At 43.3% G+C, this 25942-nt stretch overlaps 1 protein-coding gene across 1 annotated transcript in view; it reads right to left on the bottom strand.

Moving 5' to 3' along the window:
* Positions 1 to 25942, bottom strand: part of TEX9 (testis expressed 9) — a gene marked incomplete at its 3' end in the record, with an annotated part of 129874 nt that overhangs the window by 90139 nt on the left and 13793 nt on the right. Inside the window, exons 2-5 of the mRNA XM_082254930.1 lie at positions 23932 to 24023; positions 18639 to 18702; positions 5173 to 5252; positions 390 to 438 (exon numbers count right to left, since the gene is read on the bottom strand). Coding sequence (XP_082111056.1) covers positions 390 to 438; positions 5173 to 5252; positions 18639 to 18702; positions 23932 to 24023 — 285 coding nt within the window. The remainder of the gene's footprint in view (positions 1 to 389; positions 439 to 5172; positions 5253 to 18638; positions 18703 to 23931; positions 24024 to 25942) is intronic.

Raw genomic sequence — 25942 nt, 5'->3', positions numbered from 1 at the left:
TTCCTATTTACTAATGATAGGTGAAGGAGGATTCAAAATAGTCAATGTGGATTAGGAAAGTGAAGTTCCACTTTAATGTCATTATGAAATTCAAAACAGACAAGCCCATCCCATCTAGATGGAAGCACATTAACCCACCAGTATGCTTCTGGAACCTGAGAGGAAACCCATGCATCTCAGAAGAACATACAAACTCCATGAAACATATCAATCTACTTCTTGCTCTGAAGTCAGATTTTGTTAGTTGCTAAGGAATCTAAACAAAAGGTCACCCTACAAGAATAAATCAATGCTTTACGTTTGAAAAACCTTGCATTAAAAAAAAAAGAATTCCAATTTTTATAAATCAAACCTACAAATATATGTATACATCTGAACCATTTTCATACCGTATTCCGAGGAAGGGTTAAAGTTGGTACTTCAGGGGACAACAGATGCCTGATAGATATTAAAATAACAGATTATTAAAAGGGAAAGAAAAAAAAAGAAAGAAGGAAGGCATATAACTTTTTTCATTATAAAGGTTTTGTGGTAAATTACATTTTCATTTTTTTTATATAAATTTTAAAAAAAAATATTTTACATCTTTTTTTACACAGTCGTTTTGAAATAAACATTTAATACATGATAAAGAAGTTTTGGGGCACAATGGGTTCTTTTAAGAAGCAGCTTACATTGAGGGTCATTCTGTATTGCTGAAATCTCAGATGAAGCTAAGGGATTGGTTACTGCTCTGACTTATATTATGAGTGTAAATGTAAGGCTGGCCACACATTATACAATTTTCTAGTTCAATTTTCCATAAAATGCTACTAAAGTCTGATTTTTTATTATTTTTTTTATTAAAATAAACATATTATACTTAGAAACATAGAAACATAGAATGTGTCGGCAGATAAGAACCATTTGGCCCATCTAGTCTGCCCAATATATCTGAATCCAATGAATAGTCCCTGGCCCTATCTTATATGAAGGATAGCCTTATGCCTATCCCATGCATGCTTAAACTCCTTCACTGTATTTGCAGCTACCACTTCTGCAGGAAGGTTATTCCATGCATCCACTACTCTCTCAGTAAAGTAATACTTCCTCATATTACTTTTAAACCTTTGCCCCTCTAATTTAAAACTGTGTCCTCTTGTGGTAGTTTTTCTTCTTTTAAATATGCTCTCCTCCTTTACCGAGTTGATTCCCTTTATGTATTTAAAAGTTTCTATCATATCCCCTCTGTCTCTTCTTTCTTCCAAGCTATACATGTTAAGGTCCTTTAACCTTTCCTGGTAAGTTTTTTCCTGCAATCCATGTACTAGTTTAGTAGCTCTTCTCTGAACTCTCTCTAGAGTATCTATATCCTTCTGCAGATATGGCCTCCAGTACTGCGCACAATACTCCAAGCAGTGTTGGGGGTAACTAGTTACAAAGTAACTGATTACAGTAACTAAATTACTTTTTTTGGTAACTAAGTAAAAGTAACTAGTTACAATACTAATATTGGTAACTACACTACTTTACTAGGCTATAAGAAGTAACTACACTACTTTACTAGACTATAGGAACGCGCTTTCCTGCGTTACCCAAGCCGTGCGATACAATCGTTATTTCGAAGAATAGAGAGGGATGAAGTTTATGACTTTTTGTTGCACTTTATGTTTTATTCTGTTTTTTCAGGTTTTGTTCTCATGTTTCCCAAAGCCTGTGTTTATACAATAAACTCTATGCAGAAAGAGTGTCATGTATCTTCTTCTACACGGTCAATTATGAAAGAGGAAAGTAAAGTAATAGGTAGTGAAGTTACTTTTCAAATGCAGTAACTAGTAAAGTAATCTCATTACAATTTACAGAAGTAACTAATAACTAGTTACATTTTTTGAGTAACTACCCCAACACTGACTCCAAGTGAGGTCTCACCAGTGTTCTGTACAGCGGCATAAGCACTTCTCTCTTTCTACTGCTTATACCTCTCCCTATACATCCAAGCATTCTGCTGGCATTTCGTGCTGCTCTATTACATTGTCTTCCCACCTTTAAGTCTTCTGAAATAATTACTCCTAAATCCCTTTCCTCAGATACTGAGGTCAGGACTGTGTCAAATATTCTATATTCTGCCCTTGGGTTTTTACGCCCCAGGTGCATAAAAACTTACCTGCTCTGTGCAGTGGTATTGTTTAGAATGGCCCCAATCCTCTTTTTGGGTTCGCGACAGCAATCTTGGCTCCTCCTCTTCTTTGTGTGTCCCCATAGAAAGCAGTTTGATATGAGGACAAAGGGTGCTTGCTCACTCCCGATCTGTGTATCTATGGAGCCGCGCTCCATAGACTTACACAGTGGGAGTTAGGCCCGCTCTCTACTTCCTCTTCACTGCATCTGATTAACAGCAAGAGTCAATGGCTCCTGGTGCTGCTCAAATATTGTGTAAAGAGGAAGAGAGGGGAGGATAGATGCAACCACGCACAGCACTGATCTCTTTGCCCCTCTTTTCCTCTTCACACAGAAAAGGGGCACAGGGAAACTGAAAAAGGTTTTTTTTTTTTATCTTAATAGAAGCAATACATTAAGGTAAAAGATTTTTAGGTTTAGTATCACTTGAAGGCCAGCTATAGACAGTTGGAATCTCAGCTAGTTTAGAAGGAACCGGCCTAGATTTGAAGCGTGTGTGCGCAGATTGAATGTACCAAGTTGATCGATCATTTAACTTGGGTGGAACCAAGCTGCCAGATTCACTTACAATTATTGCAATCACTGTCTTCTCCCGCTTGTCCGCGCCCCTCGCCCACTTGGGGAGAACAATGGCTCAGCAGGAAGGATTCCCCTGTCAGCACTGTCTGTGTCGATGGGGGAATCATGCTAATTTCTTTCCTGCAACCCGATTTTGCAGGAAAGAAATTTACACCGTTTATGGCCTACCTTAGATTTACCAAAACCATAGAGGTCAAACCTAAACAATTTCCAATTTGTATGCTATATGGCAAGCCCTTGCACTACATAGTTGAGGGTGAATTTAAAAGGAAATTGAATAAAAAATGTATAATGTATAACCAGCTTAAGCTTGAGCTTTTGAGAAATGTAAACAGGCTTTTTACATAAAAAATTTTAGTAATTGAGTTTACGTATACTTAAAGTCAGACTCAGACAATTAGCATTTTCAGAAGCATCCATTTCTCTCAGCACAGGTTTTCCCTAAATAATGCCATATCAAAGCTAAAGTCCCAATGTTGATGGCCTAAACAGAATGTATACAAAACATGGAGTAAAACAGTCTGATCATCCTAAAATGTGGAACTCTTTTGATTAAAACATTTTGTGAAATAGCAAATCTGCAGCTACAGTTTTAATGTGAAAAGTCAAAGGGGAGTAGGTAAAATGTATGGTTTGGTTTTTAATCTCTGATAGATTCTGTACAGCTACCGGTTTTAAAAAGGAGGAACATAAAATGGACTAAAAACAAAACACTGATTTGCAAGCATTGCCTAAAAAGGAGGTTTAACACCAATTAAGCTCTTCTAGTGTATGCAGAAAAGTATGATCATAAAAGAAGTCAGCACTAAGTCTTTACTCATTAGGACTAAACTGAAAAGTGGGTTCTGAATTTCATTTTTGATAGCCACCAAAAGTTATAATTTAAAGACTGGCATCTTCCAATGTCATATGGCACAGACATTACAGCATGTGTTCAGCTTACAAGGAATAAGTATATACCAAGTTCTAAAAATGCACTAGCCACAGATATTGACCTTTCATGTGAAACAATCAATAAAACTGGACATTCAAAACATTTTAAATAGTGTTACAGATTACATTTTTTCTATGTTATACACACACTAAGCTTGTTTTGGTTAAATTTAAAGTGGCTTTAAAGGCAGAAGGTTTTTTACCTTACTGCATTCTATGAATTGCCGTAAAAACCCATCTGCATCCAGCTCCCCCGGAGCCCAATCTTGTTTCAAAGATGTGCACGAGGGCCGAGGCTCTCTCTCCTTATTGGCTCAGATACAGCAGCAGGAGCCATGATTTCCTGCTGCTGTCAATCACAGTTAATAAGGAGGGAGTGGGAGGCAGGGCCGAGCCCTGCTCTGTGTGTCTTGTGGACACAGAGCAGGGCTCGGGAGTGAGCATGCATGAACTCGGCGGGGTGGAGCCAGGAGCGCAGGCGCGGGACCCTAGAAGAAGAGGTTTGGGACAACTACGTATAACATGTTCCTAATTTTAGATTAAAACACTTCGACAGTGTCATAGCATTTTTTATTTTATATAACTGTTCTATTCAAAAGACACTGTGGGGTTGATTAACTAAAACTGGAGAGTGCAAAGTCTAGTGAAGCTCTGTATACAAAATAGTCAGTTTCCAGGTTTTTTTTTTTTTTAAACTTAAGAGAAGTTTAGTATTCATTAAAAATTATTATTATATTCACCTAGGTGGATGCAGAATCATTCTGATGCTGCATCTGTCCCCCGCTGTCTGAGTGATCAAACACAGCCGATTGCTCAGCTTTCAGTCTTCAACCTGCAAATGGCTGGTGTCTGTCTGTCATCGGGACTCTGCTCCGCCCCTCCAGAACTCACTGGACCACTGGGCTTTTTGAGGGGGCAGGAGTGGCTGGCACAGGCTCTCAGAGGCCCACTGAGAGCCGGAGCCAGCTGCCAGGCCAGACATTTGGGTGGATCTCAACCAAATCGTCAGGATCTTTCCTGAACCTGGACCGGTTCTGTGATATCAGTCGAACTGCACTCCTGTGATCCATTGGACTGATGACGTCATTATCTTCATCTCAGAGGAAGCTTTGTATTCATTCGTAGAATATAAAGCTTCCTGTGAATGGCTAAGTAGTGCTCAGCCTACCTCTATTGGGTTTCTGGGAGTGGGACAGGAAGTTCCCGTCCCACTGCAGGAACACAGCCACATACAGTTTATACAGAGGGCAGCCAGCAGACATATCTGTTTCTGAACAAAATTGTTTTTGCTTTGAGTCAACTTAGACCATTTCAAGTCAAAGCAAACATGGAGTCTTTTCAATTCGTATTAGGAATTTGCAACATTGCTTATATACTGGCCATATTTAAATCAATGCACTATATATATATATATATATATATATATATATATATATATATATATATATATAATTTTTTTTTTAACTCTATCAAACTGTAGACACATTTAAAATAACCACTAACCTCAGGCTTTCATCCTCATCTTCATCAAAAAGTTTAACCTGTGTCAGTGTTGGTTGTGATAGCAGCTGCTGTTGCTCTCTCTGAAAGAAGAAACAAGTTAACATTTGCTTTTGCTTTCAGAACTAAAAAAAAAAAAAAGAAGAAGATTACATATTCTGTGCGTCTGCATTTGTTTTAAGCTGAACTCCTGGAATGATTTGAATTACCTGATTACATTGGTTCAGCTTGGCCGCTGAGGAAGCTGATAATCACTGTAGTAGTCTGCACTACTACAATAATAGCCACGATCTACCAGGTCCCCACAGGTTCTGTGCAAGCAGCTTACCCTCTGCACAATGGACAACGCCATTCATAGAGCATCTTGATTTTTTTCAATGAACAAGACATGCTTTAATTTAACGAGGTTGAGTGGAGGGGTGGTGACACCACATGACCACGTCATCCTACAGTGATTTCTTGCTTCCCAAGCAGCCCATCTGATATGAGATATGCATACTTACATTGTGCCAAGCTGGGCCAATGTAGGTAAGCAATGCAAATAATTCTTGGGGTTCAGATTTAGCTTTCAAAACTGCTTCCTACTTTGATTTTTCAGTGCCTTTAGGAGCCTCCACACCATTTCTCTGCAGAGTGGCAAACCTTCCGTCCCAGCTTTTGCCCTGTGGCTGCATCTGCTCAATGAAGGTAACCGTAGCAGCTTTCTGAAATAGTACTTACTGGTTCTCTGTGTTCCTGTTGGAGACCTAACATCTTCATGATTTAAGTCTCATTATTGGCTACCTTTTCTTTTCTAGTTTCCACTGTGCTGTTCATTCTGACTCACCTGTATGAGGCTTAGCATACCTCAGGACTCGCCCAAGGTTTCCCAGCCATTCTCCCTGCACTATCCTGGTTTTACCCAAGTTGGTCTCTCTTACACTCCAGCTCCCCAGGTAATGCATTCAGTACCTCACCTTGGTTCTCCTAATCTGCCTTCAGCTAAAGTATTAGCTTGCCTTTCATTTGCTTGCTCTCTGACTATATTAACCCTTTATTTTCCCTTTTGTGATGCACCTTAGAATCTAGAACCCTTTTTTGCCATTGTTACATGATGTTTGCAGAGCATTTAGGACATGGGGAGCAGTTGAGTACCTATAAAAAATGGATTTTTGTAAGATCTTACCGTAAAATCCTTTTCTCTTAAACTCATTGACAGACGTAGTCTTCTTGATTCTCAAGAGCTGGGTTATGTTGTCTCCGCAGGAGTAGGACTAGGCAGAAAGACAAAACGTTCTGGCTCCACCTTAGGGGCAGTCCCTGAGGGTATATCCTCCCTCTCTCTGCTACAGGGAATCAGTTCTGTTTTAAAGCAGTACAGAGAATTTAACCCAACCCAACTCAATGATAGAGGGGCGGGTACTACGTCTGTCAATGAGCTTAAGAGAAAAGGATTTTACGGTAAGATCTTACAAAAATCCATTTTTCTCTATCGCTCATTGACAGACGTAGTCTTCTTGATTCTCAAGAGCTGGGACATCCAGAAGCAGTGCCACAAATGAGGGGTGGGATTGACAAAATCAAATCCAATCTAGAAGGCCCAACTGGTGCCAAACTAGAAGTTTTAAAGGCTCATTATAAACAAAGAATGAGACTAAAGAAAAATTTTCCAACGGAAAAAACCCACTGGTCTCCTCAAATTGCGGCCTGCAAAACCTTGCGGCCAAACGAGGCATCAGACGATGCCATTACATCAACTTTATAATGTTTAGTAAAGGTATGCACCGACGACCAGGTAGCCGCCTTGCACACCTGGACCACTGACGCCTGATGGCGAAAGGCCCATGACGCACTAAGTGCCCGAGTGGAGTGCGCCTTAACAGGGAACGGGGGCTCCCGACCCTTAATAGAATAAGCCTGTACTACCGTCTGTCTGATCCATCTGGAAATGGTCGCGGCAGATGCAGGCAACCCCTTTTTGGGTCCATCTGGGATCACAAAAAGTGAATCCGTCTTGCGAAACGAGTCTGTCTTTTTCAAGTATACCCTGATCGCCCGGACCACATCCAAGGAGTGTAAAGCAAACTCCCGAGGATGACTGGGCTTAGGACACAGGGAAGGTAATACAATTTCTTCATTCAGATGAAATTCTGAAACCACTTTTGGTAGGAAGGATGGATTCAGACGAAGAACCACCTTATCTCTATGAACCACCAGATATGGTGAACGACAAGATAATGCGGCCAGTTCTGACACCCTGCGTGCAGAAGTAATAGCCACCAAGAAGGCCACCTTCTGGGACAACGTGGGTAGAGGAATCTCCCTAATATCTTCAAAGGGAGGTTTCTGAAGAACCGACAACACTAAATTAAGATCCCAGGGGGGTAATGGCGCGTGCACTGGCGGAGCCAGATGTCGCACCCCCTGGATGAAGTTCCGCACCAAGGAATGAGTAGCCAAAGGCTTCTGAAAGAAGATGGCTAATGCTGAGACCTGACCCTTGATAGTACTCAAGGCCAGTTTCTGCTCAACCCCTTGTTGCAGAAAAGCCAATATTCGACTAATCGAATAAGACCGAGGACGGAACCCCAAAGGTTCACACCATGCAATGTAGGACTTCCATGTGCGATGATAAATCTTTCTGGAAGTCGCTTTCCTTGCTTCAACTAGAGTAGGAATAACTGAAGCTGACAAACCTTTGTCCTTCAGCACCTGGGTCTCAATAGCAAGGCCGTTAAAGCCAGCGATCGTAAAGCAGGATGGAAGATCGGTCCCTGAGACAGTAGATCCTCCCTGAGAGGAAGTCTCCACGGGACGTCCGCCACCAGTCTGACCATGTCGGCGTACCAAGCTCGACGAGGCCAGTCCGGAGCTACCAGGATTACTGGGATTCCTTCCTCTTCTATCCTGCGAAGAAGTCTTGGCAGTAACGCGAGAGGAGGGAAGGCATATATTAGCTGGTATTGCCCCCACGGGGCGATCAGTGCGTCTGCGGTTTCTGCTAGAGGATCGCGGGAGCGAGCCACGAATCTCTGAACTTTCCTGTTGAATCGTGATGCCAACAGATCCACATCCGGGGTGCCCCACCGTAGGCACAACTGGTGGAAAACGTCTGGATGGAGGGACCATTCCCCCTGATCCAGGGTCTGACGGCTGAGATAATCTGCCTGCCAATTCTCCACCCCCGGAATGAACACCGCAGAGATTGCTGGAACAAATCGTTCCGCCCAGCGAAGAATGCAAGCCACTTCTTTGGCTGCTCGGACACTCTTGGTGCCCCCCTGGTGATTGACATAAGCCACGGCCGTGGCATTGTCCGACTGGATCCGAACCGGGCTGCCCTGGAGCTGCTCGGTCCAGTGAATCAGACAAAGTCTGATCGCTCTCAGTTCCAATACATTTATCGGTAACCTGGATTCTTCCGGGGACCAAAGTCCCTGGACAGATAACTGACCGAGAATTCCTCCCCATCCGGATAGACTGGCATCCGTGGTCACTATCGTCCAATATATTGGCAGAAATGACTTTCCCTGGCTGAGCATCGGAGACCGAAGCCACCAGACCAGAGACTCTCTGGTCTGTTTGCTCAATCGGATCTGATTGTCCAGGGATTCCGGATTCCGATTCCATCTGAGAAGAATCTCTTGCTGAAGAATTCGGGTATGGGACTGGGCAAATGGGACTGCTTCGAACGAAGCCACCATCAACCCCAGAACCCTCATGCAAGTCCGAAGGGAAGACCAGCTGTTGGACAGTAACAACTGGACTGCTGATTGAATCTTTCGGAGTTTCCCTACCGGAAGAAAAACTCTCGTCCTGACTGTGTCTAGAATTAGACCCAGATATTCGAGCCTCTGGGTGGGAACCAGAAATGACTTTTGCTGGTTCACCAGCCACCCGAATTCCTGTAAAGAAATCATAGTAATTTCTATGTTTTGTAGCAAGGTCTGAGGAGACTCTGCATGAAGCAGAAGATCGTCTAGGTAACCAAGGATCGATATACCTCTTTGGCGCAGAAGTGCCAACATTGGGGCCAACACCTTTGTGAAGACCCGCGGAGCCGTGGCGAGACCGAAAGGTAATGCCACAAACTGATAGTGGTTCTCCTCTACGGAAAAGCGTAGAAACCGCTGATGTCCTGCGAAAATGGGAATGTGAAGATAGGCGTCCTTGATGTCTATGGACGCTAGGACATCCCCTGGATGCAGGAAGGCTGCTACCGTGCGAATGGACTCCATTCTGAATCTTCTTATGTTGACGAAAGAATTGAGTGCTCTTAAGTCCAGAATTGGACGCACTTTGCCCTCTTTCCTGGGTATTGTAAACAGGTTTGAATAAAACCCTTGAAACCGTTCTGTCCAAGGAACGTGGACTACCACTCCTTGTTGTAGTAAATCTGTGACTGCTCTCCGCAGATCTTCTAAACGATCTGCGGATAGTCGGATATTGGAAGGGAAGAATCGCGCCGGTGGGAGAGATCGAAACTCGATCTTGTACCCTGACCTTATGACTTCGCAAACCCATTTGTCCGGGATTCTGGAAAGCCATGGATCCGGGAACCGGCGAAGACGTCCCCCCACCCCAGTTATGGGTGGGGGCGCACCTTCAGGCTTTGGATGGTTTATCTTCAGGTCTGGAGGGGGCGGGCTTTTGCTTGCCCGACCAACGACCCCCGACGCCTCCTGCAGGAGCTTTGGAGGACTTAGTTTTTTCACCCGCGGGACGAAAAAACCTCTTGTGAGCAGAAAAAGAAGGCCCTCGTCTTTGACGAGTTCCTCTACCTTTAAAATTTTGCGGTAAAAAGGTGCTCTTTCCACCCGTGAGATCTTTAATGATCTCATCTAAGTTGGCTCCAAATAGACGCTCTCCTGAAAAGGGGATATTAGCCAATGCTTTTTTGGAACCTTGGTCGGCTAACCAACCTTTTAGCCACAGTGTACGCCTGAGAACCACTGCTGAGACTGATGCTCGCGCCAATAATGGAGTGGCGTCTAACGCCGCATCACACACAAACTGTAACCCCTGTATCATTTGTTCCAACAAATCTGATACCGCCTGAGGGACCTCTTCTAAGTCCCGGCGTAACCACTTGGTCCATTCAGTTACAGCCTGCGAAACCAGACCAATAGCTATTATAGGTCTGAAAGCTGATCCAATCAAGGAAAACATGGTGCGAGACATAGCTTCTATCTTGCGATCCACTGGATCTTTAAAAGACGGAGCGTCTTCTAAAGGAATAACCGTGGCTTTATTCAATCTAGCAATTGGTGAATCCACCACAGGTGGTTCTGTCCATTTCTTAATAAGGGTTTCCTCAAACGGATAACGCCTGTCAATGCGTTTAGAAATAGTAAAAGTGCGTTTTGGCAGACGCCATTCTTCTTCGATTGGATTGCCAAAACATTTGGGCAATGGAAAAACCTTCGCCACTTTGATGCGTTTTTTCGTCCCAAAAGGGATTTCAGTTTCAGCTATTTCTGATGGAATACCCTGTAACCTTAAGGTCTCTTGAACAGATACAATGAGTGCGTTTACCAACGCTTCCTCTCGGGCTATGGCGGATGCCGAAACATCCTCCTCACTGTCTGAAGAGACAGGACCCGAGACACCAATCCCAGATGAAGTACCTGCAACTGCAGAAATAGGCTCAGAGTCTGAGTCCGAGGTTTCAGATAATAAGGGGTTAGGCGGGGGTCGCTTTCTTGCGCCCTGTCCCTGACAAGCCACTTCCACCCAGGACACAAAAGTTTCCATAATAGCTGACAATGATTCAATTGTCAATGGGGTGCTGGAGGATCCGGCAGACCCCTCGAGGGGATCCGGAGGAGATACATGAGTGGCAGGGTCCATGTTAATACAGGACACCTTAGCCAGCAAACAAAAAAAAAAAAACTTTTTCTTTTTTTTTTGTGTGTCTCCCCCTAGCGCAATAGCGCCCCTCAGAGTACCTGCTTCTCGATCACAGAGAGAGAGAGGGACCCCCAAGGCTCACCAACCGATGCAGTGCAGTTTCCAACCAACTGCAGTCAGCGTCTGTCTTACACAGACTGGAAGGAGCTGTTTGCTTTTTCCCGGGTAGAAGGCGTGGCTCCGCCCCCTGTGTACGCCTTCCGGCGTTCCCAGCTCTCCACGAGGTAGCTGGGCTCACAAAACATGGCCGCCCCCATAGAAGAGACATAAGACTCCAAAAACATGGCGGCCGGCGTGACCTGAGGACATACATGCATTCGGTCTACGGCAAAATGGCGGCGGACCGCCGAAATCGTTTTCCCAGCACATCCACCTGCATCTCTGCTAAGAGGCGATATATGGATCTACAGAAGATACACTACACATAAGGTAGGATTATACCTCCTATGTCTGCTGTAATGTTACAGTCTGCTGGGTAGAGTGTTAGCTCTTAAACCAAGTCCACTTCCCACAAACACATGCTGTATTACAAGGGGGACTTGTAAGTATCAGATATATACTGACCATATATGGAGGGGCCCATAATACATACTGCCTCATAACGAGGAAAAAAGGGAACGTTTACTCACCATACCGAACCGACAGGCACCCTCTCCTCACAATACCCTCTCCACCGGGGTGGGGGTTTGTGGACCACTCTGGACGCCTCGACTCTCTGGTACCTGGCGTCCAAGCGAGACTTTTAACTCGCAAAGTCAGTCCCTTCACTGGGACTCCGTCGCGGCCGACCCAGCGCGGAGCTCTGGTCTGCACGTGCTCGTAGGCAGAAACCGGGGTGACCACTGGATCTCAACATCCAGCCCGTCGCCCGGCCCCGCATACTTACTTGAATATGTCGCGGCCGACCAAGCGCAATGCCATGGTCTGCGCGCGCTCGTAGGCCGGCTGGGGTGACCACAAGTGTCGCCCAGTCCGGCATTTTTGCTTGAAGATCTCACAGGAAAAAAACACTGGAGAAAACTACCTAAAAAATGTCTTTTTCTTAAAGAAAAAAAGTCTTGCCAGGACCAAAAGATCCCAGCAAGGAACTTAGGTCCTTACTCCTGACTAGACAGAAAAAAACTGATTCCCTGTAGCAGAGAGAGGGAGGATATACCCTCAGGGACTGCCCCTAAGGTGGAGCCAGAACGTTTTGTCTTTCTGCCTAGTCCTACTCCTGCGGAGACAACATAACCCAGCTCTTGAGAATCAAGAAGACTACGTCTGTCAATGAGCGATAGAGAAATGCTGGTAGTGTATGTGAAATGATGCCACTATAGGCAGATGATCTTGCTCAAACCATTTGTCAATGTCTGTGCGTTGATCCATATCATCAGCAACTCCCTTATCAGTGGTATTGGTTATCAACCATGATCTTATCCACTGTAGCCTTGTAGCTAGAAATGTCCAATTCTCCTAACCCTGGCAGTCTCCTGGCAGAGTGTTTTCACAAAAAGCAGTTAAGCATTGGCAACCTACATATTTCTCTTATGAAAGGATTCATCTAAGGGTCAACTACCCAGGCTTAGTTAAGATTCAGAGCAAATCGCAGTAATCCACACCCACCATTTTCCTCGGATCTAAATGACTGAAAACCAAACCACAGGTTGGCCTGTAGGGCTCAAAACATAAATGTAATATATTGCAGACTGCCAACCCTGAAATATGGAGGTTGCATTATTTCTTTTTTTTTTCACCTGGTGATCTGGTCAAACACACTTCCTAACCTGGATGGCTCCACTCTATAGAGGAGCAACTGAGCAACCCTTAGACAGCAGCGTTATCTGTGGAGAGGTTATGGTTATATGCATTAGCAATTAAGATGGACTTGACAAACAAATTAAAGCTGAACTCCAACTAACACTTCGTAAGCAGTTAAAGCAACAGTTTTTTTTTTTGGGCATAAATGTTTTACATGCATTAAAATAAAAGCTGACTAATGTAAGCCACCAATGTCAGTGTTAAATGGTTTGCCTCAGCCCTCTAACTCTCTGGTGCCGAACACGCGGCTGGTCTCTATGTGCGGCCTGTGGGCTACTGGGCACCAGTCTGATTGCAGAGTGGCAGCAGGATGCCGGGTGCTGGAATGCTCTCTCTGTTCCAGCACCCATCAATTAAAGACAGAGGCTGACTGTGCTGTGGGTAGAGGGAGAAAGCAGCACAGGATCCATGACCACCAGTGCAGGAAGAAGTAGGTTGACACTTTTACGGTCATGTCCACCCCTTCGGAAGGGGGAGGGGAGTTAATGTCTTCACTGCCATGACTACAAATAAAGGGGTGTGGGGGGGGGGGGGTTACAATCACTCCCATGAACACCAATATGTGAGATAAATTTCCAATGCTATGATCACCAATGAAGAGGGGGGTGTTAACACTTTCACTGCCCTGACTGCCAATGTGGGGGGTTACTTTCAATGCTTGGAGGGGGTGGGGCTTTACTTTCACTGATCACCAATGCAGGGTGGATGGGGTTAAATTGCACTGTCACTGACCACCAATGCAGGGGAGGGATGGGGGTTAATTTTCACTATCACTGACCATCAATGTGTGTTACTGGTAATTGTACGGACACCAATGTTACAATATTGTGGTCACTGACACCAATGTTGAGGGTTATTATTGCAGCCACTGACATCAATGTTGGGGGTTACTGTACTCCAACTTCTTTAGTATACACTGATGCAGCAGGACCAACATTTTTGGGCATTGAGGTGCAAAAACACAGAGCTCTTGGTGCAGCCCTCTGGAAGTGTCGGGAGCCGCACTTGAAGCCCTGTATAATTTACCAGTTGACCACTACTACCGCTCTAACTGCAACTTTTGCTAGACCACTTAGTCTCTTAAAAAAAGTTTAAAATGAATAGACTTACTGGCGAAAAAGGGAAAATAAAGGAATGGCCTAAAAAAGAAAAAACATATACAGCTACCACATTTAGGTTTTGGTAAGTTGCAATATATTACATTGTTGCTTTTGGGTTTAGATTTGCTTTAAAGCAGAACTAAACCCCCTCTCCTTTAAAGCCAAGGAAGCTGCCATTTTAGCCCCTGTAGGTTTCCATGGTGCTGCAAGTGTGATCAGTTATGACAGCAGCCATTTGGTGGCTGGACAGCTCACTTGAGAGCACAATCAACTGTGACAGTTATGATTCATGGAATGCCCTGAATGTAACTGTTTTGGAAAACTGTTAGATAGATGGGTTTAGTTCCGCTTTAACTTCCCATGTTCTGGAACTGCCTAGTTAAATATGGACCCCCACCCTTTAGGGTTTACACTTCTGTTTCTTTCATACTTTTGCCATTTGGTTTGGCTGTCGAAAGCAAAGTAAAAAAGCATTTGATCTACTTTCCTTTCTCCCACAATGCAGGACACCATCATCATGTGGGTGAGTGGAGTAAATCTTGAGCCTTGTGTAACCAGTTGCAGCAACTTGGAACTTACACAGGACTTCTACTCTATGCTTTATTAAGCAAGCAAAGAGAACACATGTTTATGTAGTCAGGGAAGCGTCAGTTTAATTAAACTTTTGCTCTGTTAGGCATGGTCACTTTAAACTGAACCCACCACCAAAAGATCACTTGTATACAATACCATTCCCGTAAACCAATAGGTAATAAACCTATGTTTAAGACGGCCCATGTGTGGAAATGCCCCCACTTTGCTGTACCCGGCCGCCAAAGGTATTAGACATTTTTGGTGGGTTGAATACCTGTTAATCCCCTTCACACTCTGTGGTTCCCCTTGACAGCTCATATATCCTTCTGGTGGCATACAAGCTAAGGGGAGGAACCACAGTATGCAGCAGGTATTCTCTCTATGCAACTCAGAAGAGTGGAATACATTCAGCGACTGGGAAGCAGCAATGCAGTATTTCATACACAGGCTATCAGAAAGTCCAATAGTGCTTACAGGATCACTTTATAGCTGAACTCCTGGCTACACATACAGTATATACTGGATATGCAAGAGGCAAGCATTTCCTCACTTTAGTCTTGAGGTTTTGTTAGCATTGCTTGTAAATATTTGAACCAATCTAGCCCAAAGGCACTTTGGCTTGGTGCACAAGTTCCCTATAAAAAAAAGGCTAATGGTTGCAGCTCTCTTTTTGAACAGAGTGACTGGTTCTGTATTCCCAACCAAGTCATTTTTTCAAAGCTTCCTAAAGTTGGTGGATTTTCTATATGTGGACTGCCCAGTCTGGTCATACAGGCTCAATAACTATGAGGATCATAAGCAAGTCAGTTAGAATTAGGCGAGCACAAGGGCCATCCAGGTCCCACCCAAGGCACATGAAGGGCCAATGATCCACTCACAGCTCAGCTCAGGCTACATGCAGTTCAGTGAATCTGTTATTGCTGCTTTTAGGCTTGCTTTGCTATGGTATTCATTGCGTACGAAATGGATTTATATACTTCTAAACTAAAAAGAAATGTGCCCGTAGGTCAGCTTTAAGCTTAGTTACTGACATAACATTGTAACGTGACTTTATAAATCAATAAAAAAAAGTAAGCTGTGTGGGGGTATGAAAGCAAAGGAAAAACCTCAAAATTAGGAACACAAAGTAATGAATACCTAAATCAGTAGATTCTGGAGCTGGGACATCTCCGTGTAGAACAATTTTTTTTTGGCAGGGAATCTTGGAGTAGGAAAGAACGGTATGCAAAGAAGGGGTTAGGTTTAAAGAAGAATGAATAAGGTTTGCAGGGAGAATTCATGTGAAGGAGGCCTAGGGTTGAATTTACACAATAGTATCTTGTGAATGCACGTAAAATCATACGATTTTGCGTGCATTTAAGAAACGCATGCTGCGGTTGTGGTGCCATTCATTGTTAAAGGATAAGTCCACCTTAAAACTAATCCCTGCATCTTTAGATCTCCACAATCTAACACTAACCTATCTAGCCCTGTAAAGAAGAGATCAGTATACTTACCTTTTTTTAGGCAGATCCGACCCGATCTCCAGCGGCAGAAACTCTGCAGAGGACACGGATGACAATGGCTGTGAAATTAATGGGATGTGATGTCACCCATAGACTTACTATATGGCTTCCATTGTCGGCTCTGTCTTCTGCACCCGCCTCCAGAGCGACGCCACCGCTGACAGCTCAGCATGGGATCAGGTCGGATAAGCTTCAAAAAAGGTAAGTATACTGATTTCTTCTCTCCAGGGCTAGATAGGTTAGTGTTAGATTGTGGAGATCTATTGATGTAGGGATTTTAGTTTTAGGGTAGACTCATCCTTTAATGTTACAGGAAAAACAGATGATTTTCGCCCAAAAAAAAAAAAAAAAAAAAAACACACACAAGACATATGCAACAAACCACCCAGTTAAAAAACTTGCGTAGCTGAACGCTCAAAAAAAATACATGTGCTACTTTGGCATGTTTGTGGCACGTAGGGCAGCCCATTGAAAACTAATGGGCTGCACTATGCTGTGCACGTGGCAGAAAAACAGACATATGTGCAGTGCGATTTTATGCACATTTCCAAAATGCTATCATGTTAATGAAGCCTTAGCATAAAGCATTGTTACATATAGTTACATAGTTACATAGTAGATGAGGTTGAATAAAGACAATAGTCCATCCAGTTCAACCTGTGTATGTGTGTGTAGCTGTAATCATCTCACATAGCCCTGAATGTTCTGATCCTTGAGATGTACGTCTAAGAGTCTTTTGAAAGCCACCATACTTCCCGCAGAAACCACCTCTTGTGGTAGAGAATTCCATAATCTTGTAGCCCTCACAGTAAAGAACCCCCCACGTTGCCTGAGGTTAAAACGCTTCTCCTCTAATCGCATTGTATGCCCTAGAGTCCTCGTGCAATCCCTTCGACTGAACAGCTTTTTTTCTAAGCTGAGATCTCCATTGAGATATTTATAAATTGCTATCATGTCCCCCCTCAGGCGTCTCTTCTCCAGGGAGAATAAATCAAGCGATTGCAGACGCTCTTTATAATTAAGGTCCTCCAATCCCCCTAATCAGTTTAGTTGCCCTTCTCTGGACTCTCTCCAGCTCCAACACATCCCTCCTGAGGACTCTCGACCAGAACTGGACAGAATACTCCAGATGCGGTCGGACCAAAGTTTTATAAAGTGGAAGGATTATAGTCTTATCTCTGGAATACATCCCTTTCTTTATGCATGCTAATATTCTGCTGGCTTTGGCAGCTGCCGCCTGACATTGCATGCTATTGCCTAGTCTATCATCAACCAAGACTCCCAGATCTTTCTCCATTTTTGATTCCCCCAAGGGTTCCCCTCCTAACGTGTTTTGTGCTTTTATGTTTTTAGTCCCCAAGTGCAAAACCTTACACTTCTCCACATTAAGCCTCATTTGCCATGTCATAGCCCACTCCGTTATTTTGTCCAGGTCATTCTGTAGGATATCTGCTTCATGCTGTGCAGTTATTGCCCTGGCCAATTTTGTGTCATCTGCAAAAACTGATATCGAACTACTGACCCCGACCTCAATGCTGTTTATGAATAAATTGAACTCTTTGAACATTGAACTAAATTGAACATTGCTCTCAGTAACAGAAGCTTTGAAAGCTGGTGCATTGAGAGACACATAACAGCAGTTCTAATCATTCCGCAGACTACCCAAAATGAAAACAAAAATACTTACAGAAGAATTAAATCAACCGATTCCTTTACAACCAAGGAAGCTGCCATCTTAGCCTCTGTTTGATCTGCGGCTGCCATGGTGCTGCACGTGATCAGTTAGGACACCAGCCATTTGATGACTTTACAGTTCAGTTGGGAGAACAACCAACTGTGACAGTTATGCCTGTCACATATGCCTTGAATGGAACTGCTTTGGGAAACCATTAAGTTGGTGGGTTTAACCTAACTTTAATTTGGTTTTAGACCTGCTTGGTACATTACTGCAGCATACTGTAACTGCTAATTGCAAAGAGAAAAAGACACAAACCGCCGTTTAAAAGCGTGACTGTTGACAGGTGGACAAAATGTCAGAATGATTCTGCGATACTCAAATCTGAGAAGTATTATGTTATTTGGAATGCAGGATAAAATGTTTCTAATTTTCTAATCTTTGACCTACAAAACAAAGGAGATTAGACACGGTGTGTATCTTGGTGTGTTTCATGAGCCTTTAAATGTACTGTGATTGGGATTCATTCTATTCAAATAAAATAGATTATAACGAAAGATTTTCTGGATGGCCAAACAGTAAGCTCAATGTCTTGTAAGTCTCGATCCTTCCTAGTAGGAAATGGATATGAAGCCTCCTGGGATTTCTACCTGCCATCACTATTTCATTTGTTTATTTACATGTACTTTCATTACCAACTAAGAATTTAAACAAAAGAAGAGGTTTGGTAAAAGTAGTTGTTTTCAGATTCCCATTTTCAACCACAATGCTCCGTGCTTATATGTCAACAGACATTTTTCTTCTGTGGACATATTTGGTCTAAATAGTGTTTCACACATTTCAAACCATACACTATAGACAACAGAAGGGTGACATTCCACCTGGATTTTGTGTTACCAGAGATAAGCACCTGTCTACTCTACTTACCATCACTTCTTCAGCCTCGCGAACAAGCTCAGCTGTTTTTGCCTCCAACTCCGCATTCATGCGCCTATGTAAATAAAAATACAAGGGAATTTCGGATCACTAATATTACCAATTTCTGCTCCTTTGTACATTTTGTTGAGCTGACACTTTATTTTTTTAATTGGGGGTCATTAATTCTGGAAACCACAGGACCATAGCACAGTAATATGATCCCAAATACAGCAAAACAATCTATTAAATGATGACAGAATAAAAGCACGTTGACTTATTGTTTAAGCTGAACAGATGAATAAAAATCTTTTTTGAAAACATTTGGTGGTTTTTTTACTCTCTTATGGGATGGTGATTGGAGAGATCGCTAAGAAAGAAAGCGGTCTTTGAGTCACCTTACTGAGGAAGGGAGTCAACCTTGTCTGGTGAGCCTCCCTTTTTGTTAAAGCTTCACGTTTTAAAAGGGACAATAAAACTTTTTTGGTGAAAGGGTATTTATCTGGTAAGCAGGGATATTGGCATGAATTAGATTGATGTTTAACATATTTGTAAGTAACATTTTTTTCTAAATAATTTTGGGTTTATACCAACATACTACACAATAATATCATCTGTTTTGTTACTATATCACTCTTGAGCAAATGGTGCATGGGACCGCATAACCATTGGATTAGAAGAAAGGATAGTCCTGGTGACAGTCTCTGTCACATTTATGTATACCGAGGAGAAAGGTGGTTATGGCACTCATTTTGGAGTCATTGTTTTCTGGTGAGCTTTTAAGTAGAACACATTTGGAGACCTGACTTTTGATGAGATAGTAATATCAGTTTGCTTTGTGGGTACAATAGTCATGGTTTTCCTAACTATTTATAAGATACTACGCTATGGTGATATTTTTCTTCTAACCCATCTCGAGCCTGTTGGCAATCATAAAGGAAATCCATCTAGTGAAGAATTTTATGTGACCATCTGGCCTTGCAGCTTCACAGGTGGCTTCCTACTGCACATGAGTAAAGCTTGTTTTCGTTTTGTGAAAGGGCAGCAGTCTTCTGGGACCTGTGAAGAGTCCCAGAAGGCTGTGGGGAAAGGAGGGAGGGGGTAAAATTCGAAACCAGGTACCCGCTCCCCTCCCTCCCCCCCAATGGTGCAAAATGTGGCAGCAAAGGAGGGGAGGAGGCAGAGAAGTCGAGCTTCCCCTTTTGGGTGGAGCTCCATTTTAAGGACCCTTTAGCGCCATAATGCTAAAACGCGTGTTTCCGCAACAGATGTCATCATGCCTGTCCTATATGTGATGTTTCACATGTGCTATTCCTTGTAAATGGTCACCCAAAGTATTGCGCAGTACGGCACTGCAAAACACCCAACTAAACACACATACCATGCATTGAAAAAAAAAAAAAAAAAAAAGTTAAATATTTATTTTTGATGTGTTAGCAGCCTATTCACAAAGTTCAGTCTCAGTTTTGGATAGGGTTGTGGAAAGGTTTTCATTGATGTGTGTGTCTAGCTAGGGAAGACATTTACTGTACTTATTTGAAAACAAAAATGTATTATATGTTCCCAGTACTGGGTGGGTACTTGTTGCAGGAATAGCCATAGATTAATCAAAATTTGACCAGTCCCTGCTGAACTGACCAGAATTCGATCCATCTATGGCTAGCTTTAGGTAGCACAGGGCGTTACTGGTATTTAGCCGACCACTGTATTATTCAATACTGAATGTACAATGATTAGGGCAAGATAGTTGCAAGGACTATTATCGTGTTTCCCTGAAAATAAGCCCTATCTCTGTTTTCCAGGATGGCTGCAAAAGCCCTACCCCAAAAATAAGATGCCGGGGGCAGTGCTCGGAGAGGGGCTTACGTCAGCCGGGATCTCAGCATCTCCAACGCCAGTGCTCAGAGCGGGAAAGAAGAGCTCCGGCGGGTCATGTGAGCGCCCAGCGGCGCTGTAAATAAAGTATTTTCTACAATGCTACATAAAGACACACACTGGACATTGATTCATTTTCAGAGCAGATTAAATGATTTTACAAAGACTTTAACCAAAGTTTATTTTAAGGAATACAGAGATGCTGACTCCTGAGCGGACAGGGAGGCAGAGGGGGAGAGGTGACAGGGGACAAATAAGACATCCCCCGAAAATAAGCCCTAGTTCGTTTTTTTTTTTAGCAACAGTGGCCTTATGGAGAGGCTACCGATAGCGCTTGCTGGTATATATACAACCATAGCAGAGATCTTGTGCAAAAAATAGATAGGTTGTATATATACCAGCAAGCGATAGCGCTTGCTGGTATATATACAACCCTAGCAGAGATCTTGTGGCAAAAAATTGTGATCAATAAAAGCCATAAGTGCAACCTTTTAGGGCTTGTGCAATGAAAACAATATATTGACGGTTTCACATCATAAATACATCGAATTCATTAACGGGAAAGTGAATAATAAATATAAATATACAATTGATATAAATTCCATACAATAGTGCAAAACGTGAATTGATAAGTATTTACAATAGTGGTTTATAAAGTGCTAGTGGCTCAAAATTGCTAAATCAAGTCCATATATTATGACTGTAGTGACAAAGTTCAAAACAGTAGATTTCTTGTGCAAAATATGCTCATCCAACGCATATATGGTGCAAGTGCTCAATGTGGAAGTTTTTCGGTCCACTCTGACAATAATGTGGCTCTGATTCCTCTCCACCGTGGTAAGGTAAGGGTGGGTCACTTACAAGATAGAATGGGTCTTGTGTGCCTTATAGCATCAAGACCATTAGTGCTTAAATAGCCCCCAGGCTAATGTGCATTCTCTCGTGGCTCTCCAGTAGTTAGATGGATGGGATAGTATAATTCCTCCTTTCCTCTCACCTCATCAAATGTGGGGCCAAGATGTAGAAAAAAGAGAAAGGTGCTCCCGATAGTGTAGTAATTAAAATTATTTTATTTCAATTCCATGGGTAAAATGATTAAAAGAAAGTACAAATAATGGCAAATGTTAAATGAAAAAAATGTGGCCGTTTGTGACTTGTGTGCGTGATAGCGCCAGCTACCTGCAGAGTGGCGAGCGGGAAAGTTCCGGCTTGCGTTCCACCAGCCGTCACACGTCACGCCTTAGATTGGAACGCAGAGCCTCATGCACCAAGTCCTGATTACTAAGTTTCATTATATACCGATATCCTTGTTTATTGTTTTGCCAACATGTAGTACTGCACCTTGCTTGTTATGCATGTACTATTTCGAAAGCTAGAGATGAAACTAAATTTAAAAAAATAGCAGCTTCCAAAAAAATTGGAATTCATTTTTTAAATATAATATACCATAGTTACTAACCACATCCTTACTACAGTTCAAAAGGGTCTTGGCACAATTACATATCGTGCAATCATGGCCTGGAGTGTAGCCATGGCCCTTTGGCTCGCCTCAGACTCTTTGCCCCAGCTGCCTCAGTGGACAGGCAGATGCTGCAGTCTGGCTGGAGGTTCTTTTCAATTGGTCTTGCCAACAAGCTGGCAAACACCACAAGGATAGGAGTCCCTCTGTCAGTCAGCCATTTCTGACATTAATTGCAATGGTATGCCAAAAATTCAGATAAGGCTCAAAGCAGAGCAGTTTCATAGTGACTCTACTTTTATCAATCTGTGGCTATCCAAGGCTGAGGTCAGCTAATGAAACACTAGTTTAAGAACGCTAGTAAAAAACCACTGCTGTAAAGGGTGAAAAATTGGAATTTTTTCTACTCACTGAAAAATCAATTTCTCGGAGTTCGCTGAAGGACACAGTCCAGTAACAATCTTGACTGTAGGGTTATAGTGCCACTGTCAGGAGTAGGACACTCAGCAGAAAAAAAAACCAGCAGAGCACTGCCTATGGACAGCCCTTACTGAGGGCCAAAACCCTATCTGCTCTAGGCAGCTCAGTTAGTTACAAAGCAGCACAGAAACAATTTCAGAGGGGTGGGAAGTGTGTTCTTAAAAGAGAAGCATGGACTTTTTTTTTTTTAAGATTGTAATTTACCTAGGTGGATGCTGCATCTGTCCCCCGCCGGCTCTGACAATGAGAACCAAGCGATCCAATACCGCAGATCACTGGGTTCTCACAGCTCCCTGAGCAGAGAGCTGCTGACAATCAGCAGCTCTCTGCTCTGCCCCCTCCTCCCTCACTGGAGCACTGGGCTATGGAGGGGGCGGGAGCGACCGGCTCAGGTTCTCAGTGGCTCCCTGAGAGGCTGAGCCGAGTGCCGGTCCAGGCATGTGGGCGGATACCGATTCCATGGTCTCGATTTTGCTCAAGCCTGGACGGGCTCTGTGACATCAGCAGACAGCAGACTTCAGCAAAACGAACTGCACTCCTGTGATCCATAGAAGTACAGCCAAACAAGCTGTGGCTGTACTTCTCCTTTAAATGAACTCAGAGAAAGGAATTTTATGGAGAATAGAAAAAAATCCAGTTTTCTGTTACATTCATTGAAGAACAAAGCTCAGTAAAAATCTTGACCATAGGGTCATTCCAAAGCAGTGATCAGTGAAGGGTGGGAAACCAGAAGCAAAAACAGGCAACTCACAAAAGAACTCCTAAAAGAGGAAACAAGAATCTTATACTTCAGCCTTCAAAACCTTGCAGCCAACAGGTCAACCTTGTAAAACTTGGTAAAGGTATGGACAGACAACCAGGTAACAGCCTTGCAAACCTGAGACATGGAAGCCCGATGGCAAAAAGCTCAAGATGCACTAACCACCCTAGAGGAGTTTACCGTGACAGGAAAGGGAAGTGCTTGACTCCTAATGTCATAGGCCTGAACAACAGCCTGCCTAATCCATTGCAAAATAGTGGCAGAGGCAAGTGGTAGATGAAGACTGACCCTTCCAAAAATACAAAAGAAAAATGTGGAACTAAGAGTCCCACCAGGGAACTAGGGCCTCACTCCTTGATGCTAGGCAAAAAACGGGGCTGCCTATAGCAGAAGAGGGTTTGGCCACCATTAAGGGCTGCCCATAGGTGGTGCTGTGTTTTTTTTTTGCCCAGTGTCCAATTTCTAAAGGTGGCGGCATAACCCTATGGCTAAGATTATTACCAGGCTGTGTCCTTCAATGAACGTAATAAAATGAAACTCTTTAAATTAATATAGATGGTAAGTACATAAGACAAAAGTTTGGACACTAAATAATTAAGCACCAGAACAAACAAACTGAAATCGACTGAAAATATATCAACAAAATGTGCTATTCTGCCTGGCCAACAGACTTCTTTAATACATTATTCAGCAGAAAGAAATTGCATTTTAAAACCAAGATAAAATCATACTTGTATTCTTCTTCTTTTGCCAAAAGACTGTCTTGTGTGACCTTCTTACCAGACTTGGGTACTACTTGACCAGCACTGTTTGCCTTCCGCACCTAAAAAAAATTATTTTTACAAATTTTTATTTAAAAAAAAAAAAAAAAAAAAAGAGACCTTAGTCACTTAAAGGTTTTATTGGCCTCTTGGGCAAAAACGACATAATCTTTAGACCTCATTCACATGGGTGTACAGTACTTTTGTGTAAACGTGTAAGGGCCATGTTTTGCCCGCACGGGCAAAGGTGTTCTGTTCATCCCCATGCAGGCAGTCCCACTCATGTGAACTGGGACACAGCGGATGCATGAACACAGCTGCTGCTCCCAATTTGACATCAAATGTGGATGCGAGTGTGTGTTCCCAAATCCACGCTTTCTGTATTCAGGGACACGCACCCACACCAATGTCAGATTGGGAGCTGTGTCAATACATCTGCTGCAACCCAATTGGCATGAAAAGGGGCGGTCTGCTCAGGAATGCATTGAAAACCTGTGCAGGCAAAACATGGCCCTCACACGGCTGCATGCTTAAAGCCATTGTTTACCTTTACCAAAAGACTACCTAAGCAGATAAGGGGTCTCAGTGGATAAAAAGAAAACTGTGCAGCTTTGACCAAAGTTGAATAATGCCCTTGCTATAGGTGTAGGCCATTTACTTACCTCATGAAGCCTGACTGGAAAACTCCCAGAGATGGCATCATCCTCTGCTGCCTTGTTGCTAGGACAAGTCCAGCTGTTACTGCTCACCTTTAGCATTACAGGAGTGAGGTTTTTCTATGATTCACATGCTTTTCCCTCCCTGATGTAGGAGCCATGAGCTCAGTGTTTGAGAGCTTAATCCTGTGATGGACTATTCCTTTAAGGTAGTATTAAAGAATAAAATTAAAATATAAAAAAAAAAACTGAATTTTTGTAAAATCCTACCTGTAAAATTCCTTTCTCTGAGTCCTCCGACAGTCGCCGCCACTTCATATTCATCACTAATGGGGTTATTGACCTTTGCTCCGCAGGAGTAGCTAGGCAACAAAATGTATTAATATCAAAGCTTTTAGCATATCCCACCCCTAGGGGGTGGTCCCCTCAGTCAATACCTCCCTGCTTCCTGCATTCCCAACTAAGTTTCAGTAGCATAGCAGTAGAGTACACAAACAAACCCCAAAAGAGGGGCGGGGGCGGCGACTGTCGGAGGACTCAGAGAAAGGAATTTTACAGGTAAGATTATACAAAAATTCAGTTTTCTCTTACGTCCTCCGACAATCGCCGCCACTTCATATTCATCACTAATGGGGACGTCCCATAGCAGTGTAGACATGAGGGGTGGGAAAAAACGCAGCCGCGCCTAAAGCAACGCAGTACCCACATCAGGTAAAAAGGAACCTTACCAAAGTAAGAAAACCAACTGGGCAACAGGAAAAAAACGTGCTCAACAGGAGCAACAACCCAGGAAAACAAGTAACCTAGGGATAAAGACATCCCAACAGCCAAGGACCCAAAACAAGGGACCCTAAGGCACTGCAGCACTAAGAACTTTGCGGCCAAAGGAAGCATCCGCCGATGCCTGAACATCCACCTTGTAGAATTTGGAGAAGGTGTGAACGGACGACCAAGTCGCCGCCTTACACACCTGGGCCACAGAAGCCCGATGATGACAGGCCCAAGACGTACTCAGAGATCTGGTAGAGTGCGCCTTCACAGGTACGGGAGGAACCTTTCCCTTCAAAGCATAGGCCTGCTCAATGGTCTGTCTGATCCATTTGGCGATGGTAGAAGCCGACGCCGCCATGCCCTTCCGAGGTCCCTCAGGAAGGACGAATAGGGAATCCGACTTGCAAAATGATTTAGTCGACGACAGGTAAACCCTGATCGCCCTAACAACATCCAAGGAATGTAAAGCCACCTCCTTCAGATGTTTTGGCCTCGCGCAAAGCGAAGGCAAGACAATATCCTCATTGGAGGTGAAATTCCGAGATTCTCTTCGG

The sequence above is a fragment of the Pelophylax lessonae genome (genome assembly GCF_965119305.1).
Source record: "Pelophylax lessonae genome assembly, chromosome: 4".
In the NCBI taxonomy this organism is placed as follows: domain Eukaryota; kingdom Metazoa; phylum Chordata; class Amphibia; order Anura; family Ranidae; genus Pelophylax; species Pelophylax lessonae.
Note: the sequence above shows the minus strand (reverse complement) of the source record. Positions and strands in the feature narration are given on the sequence as shown.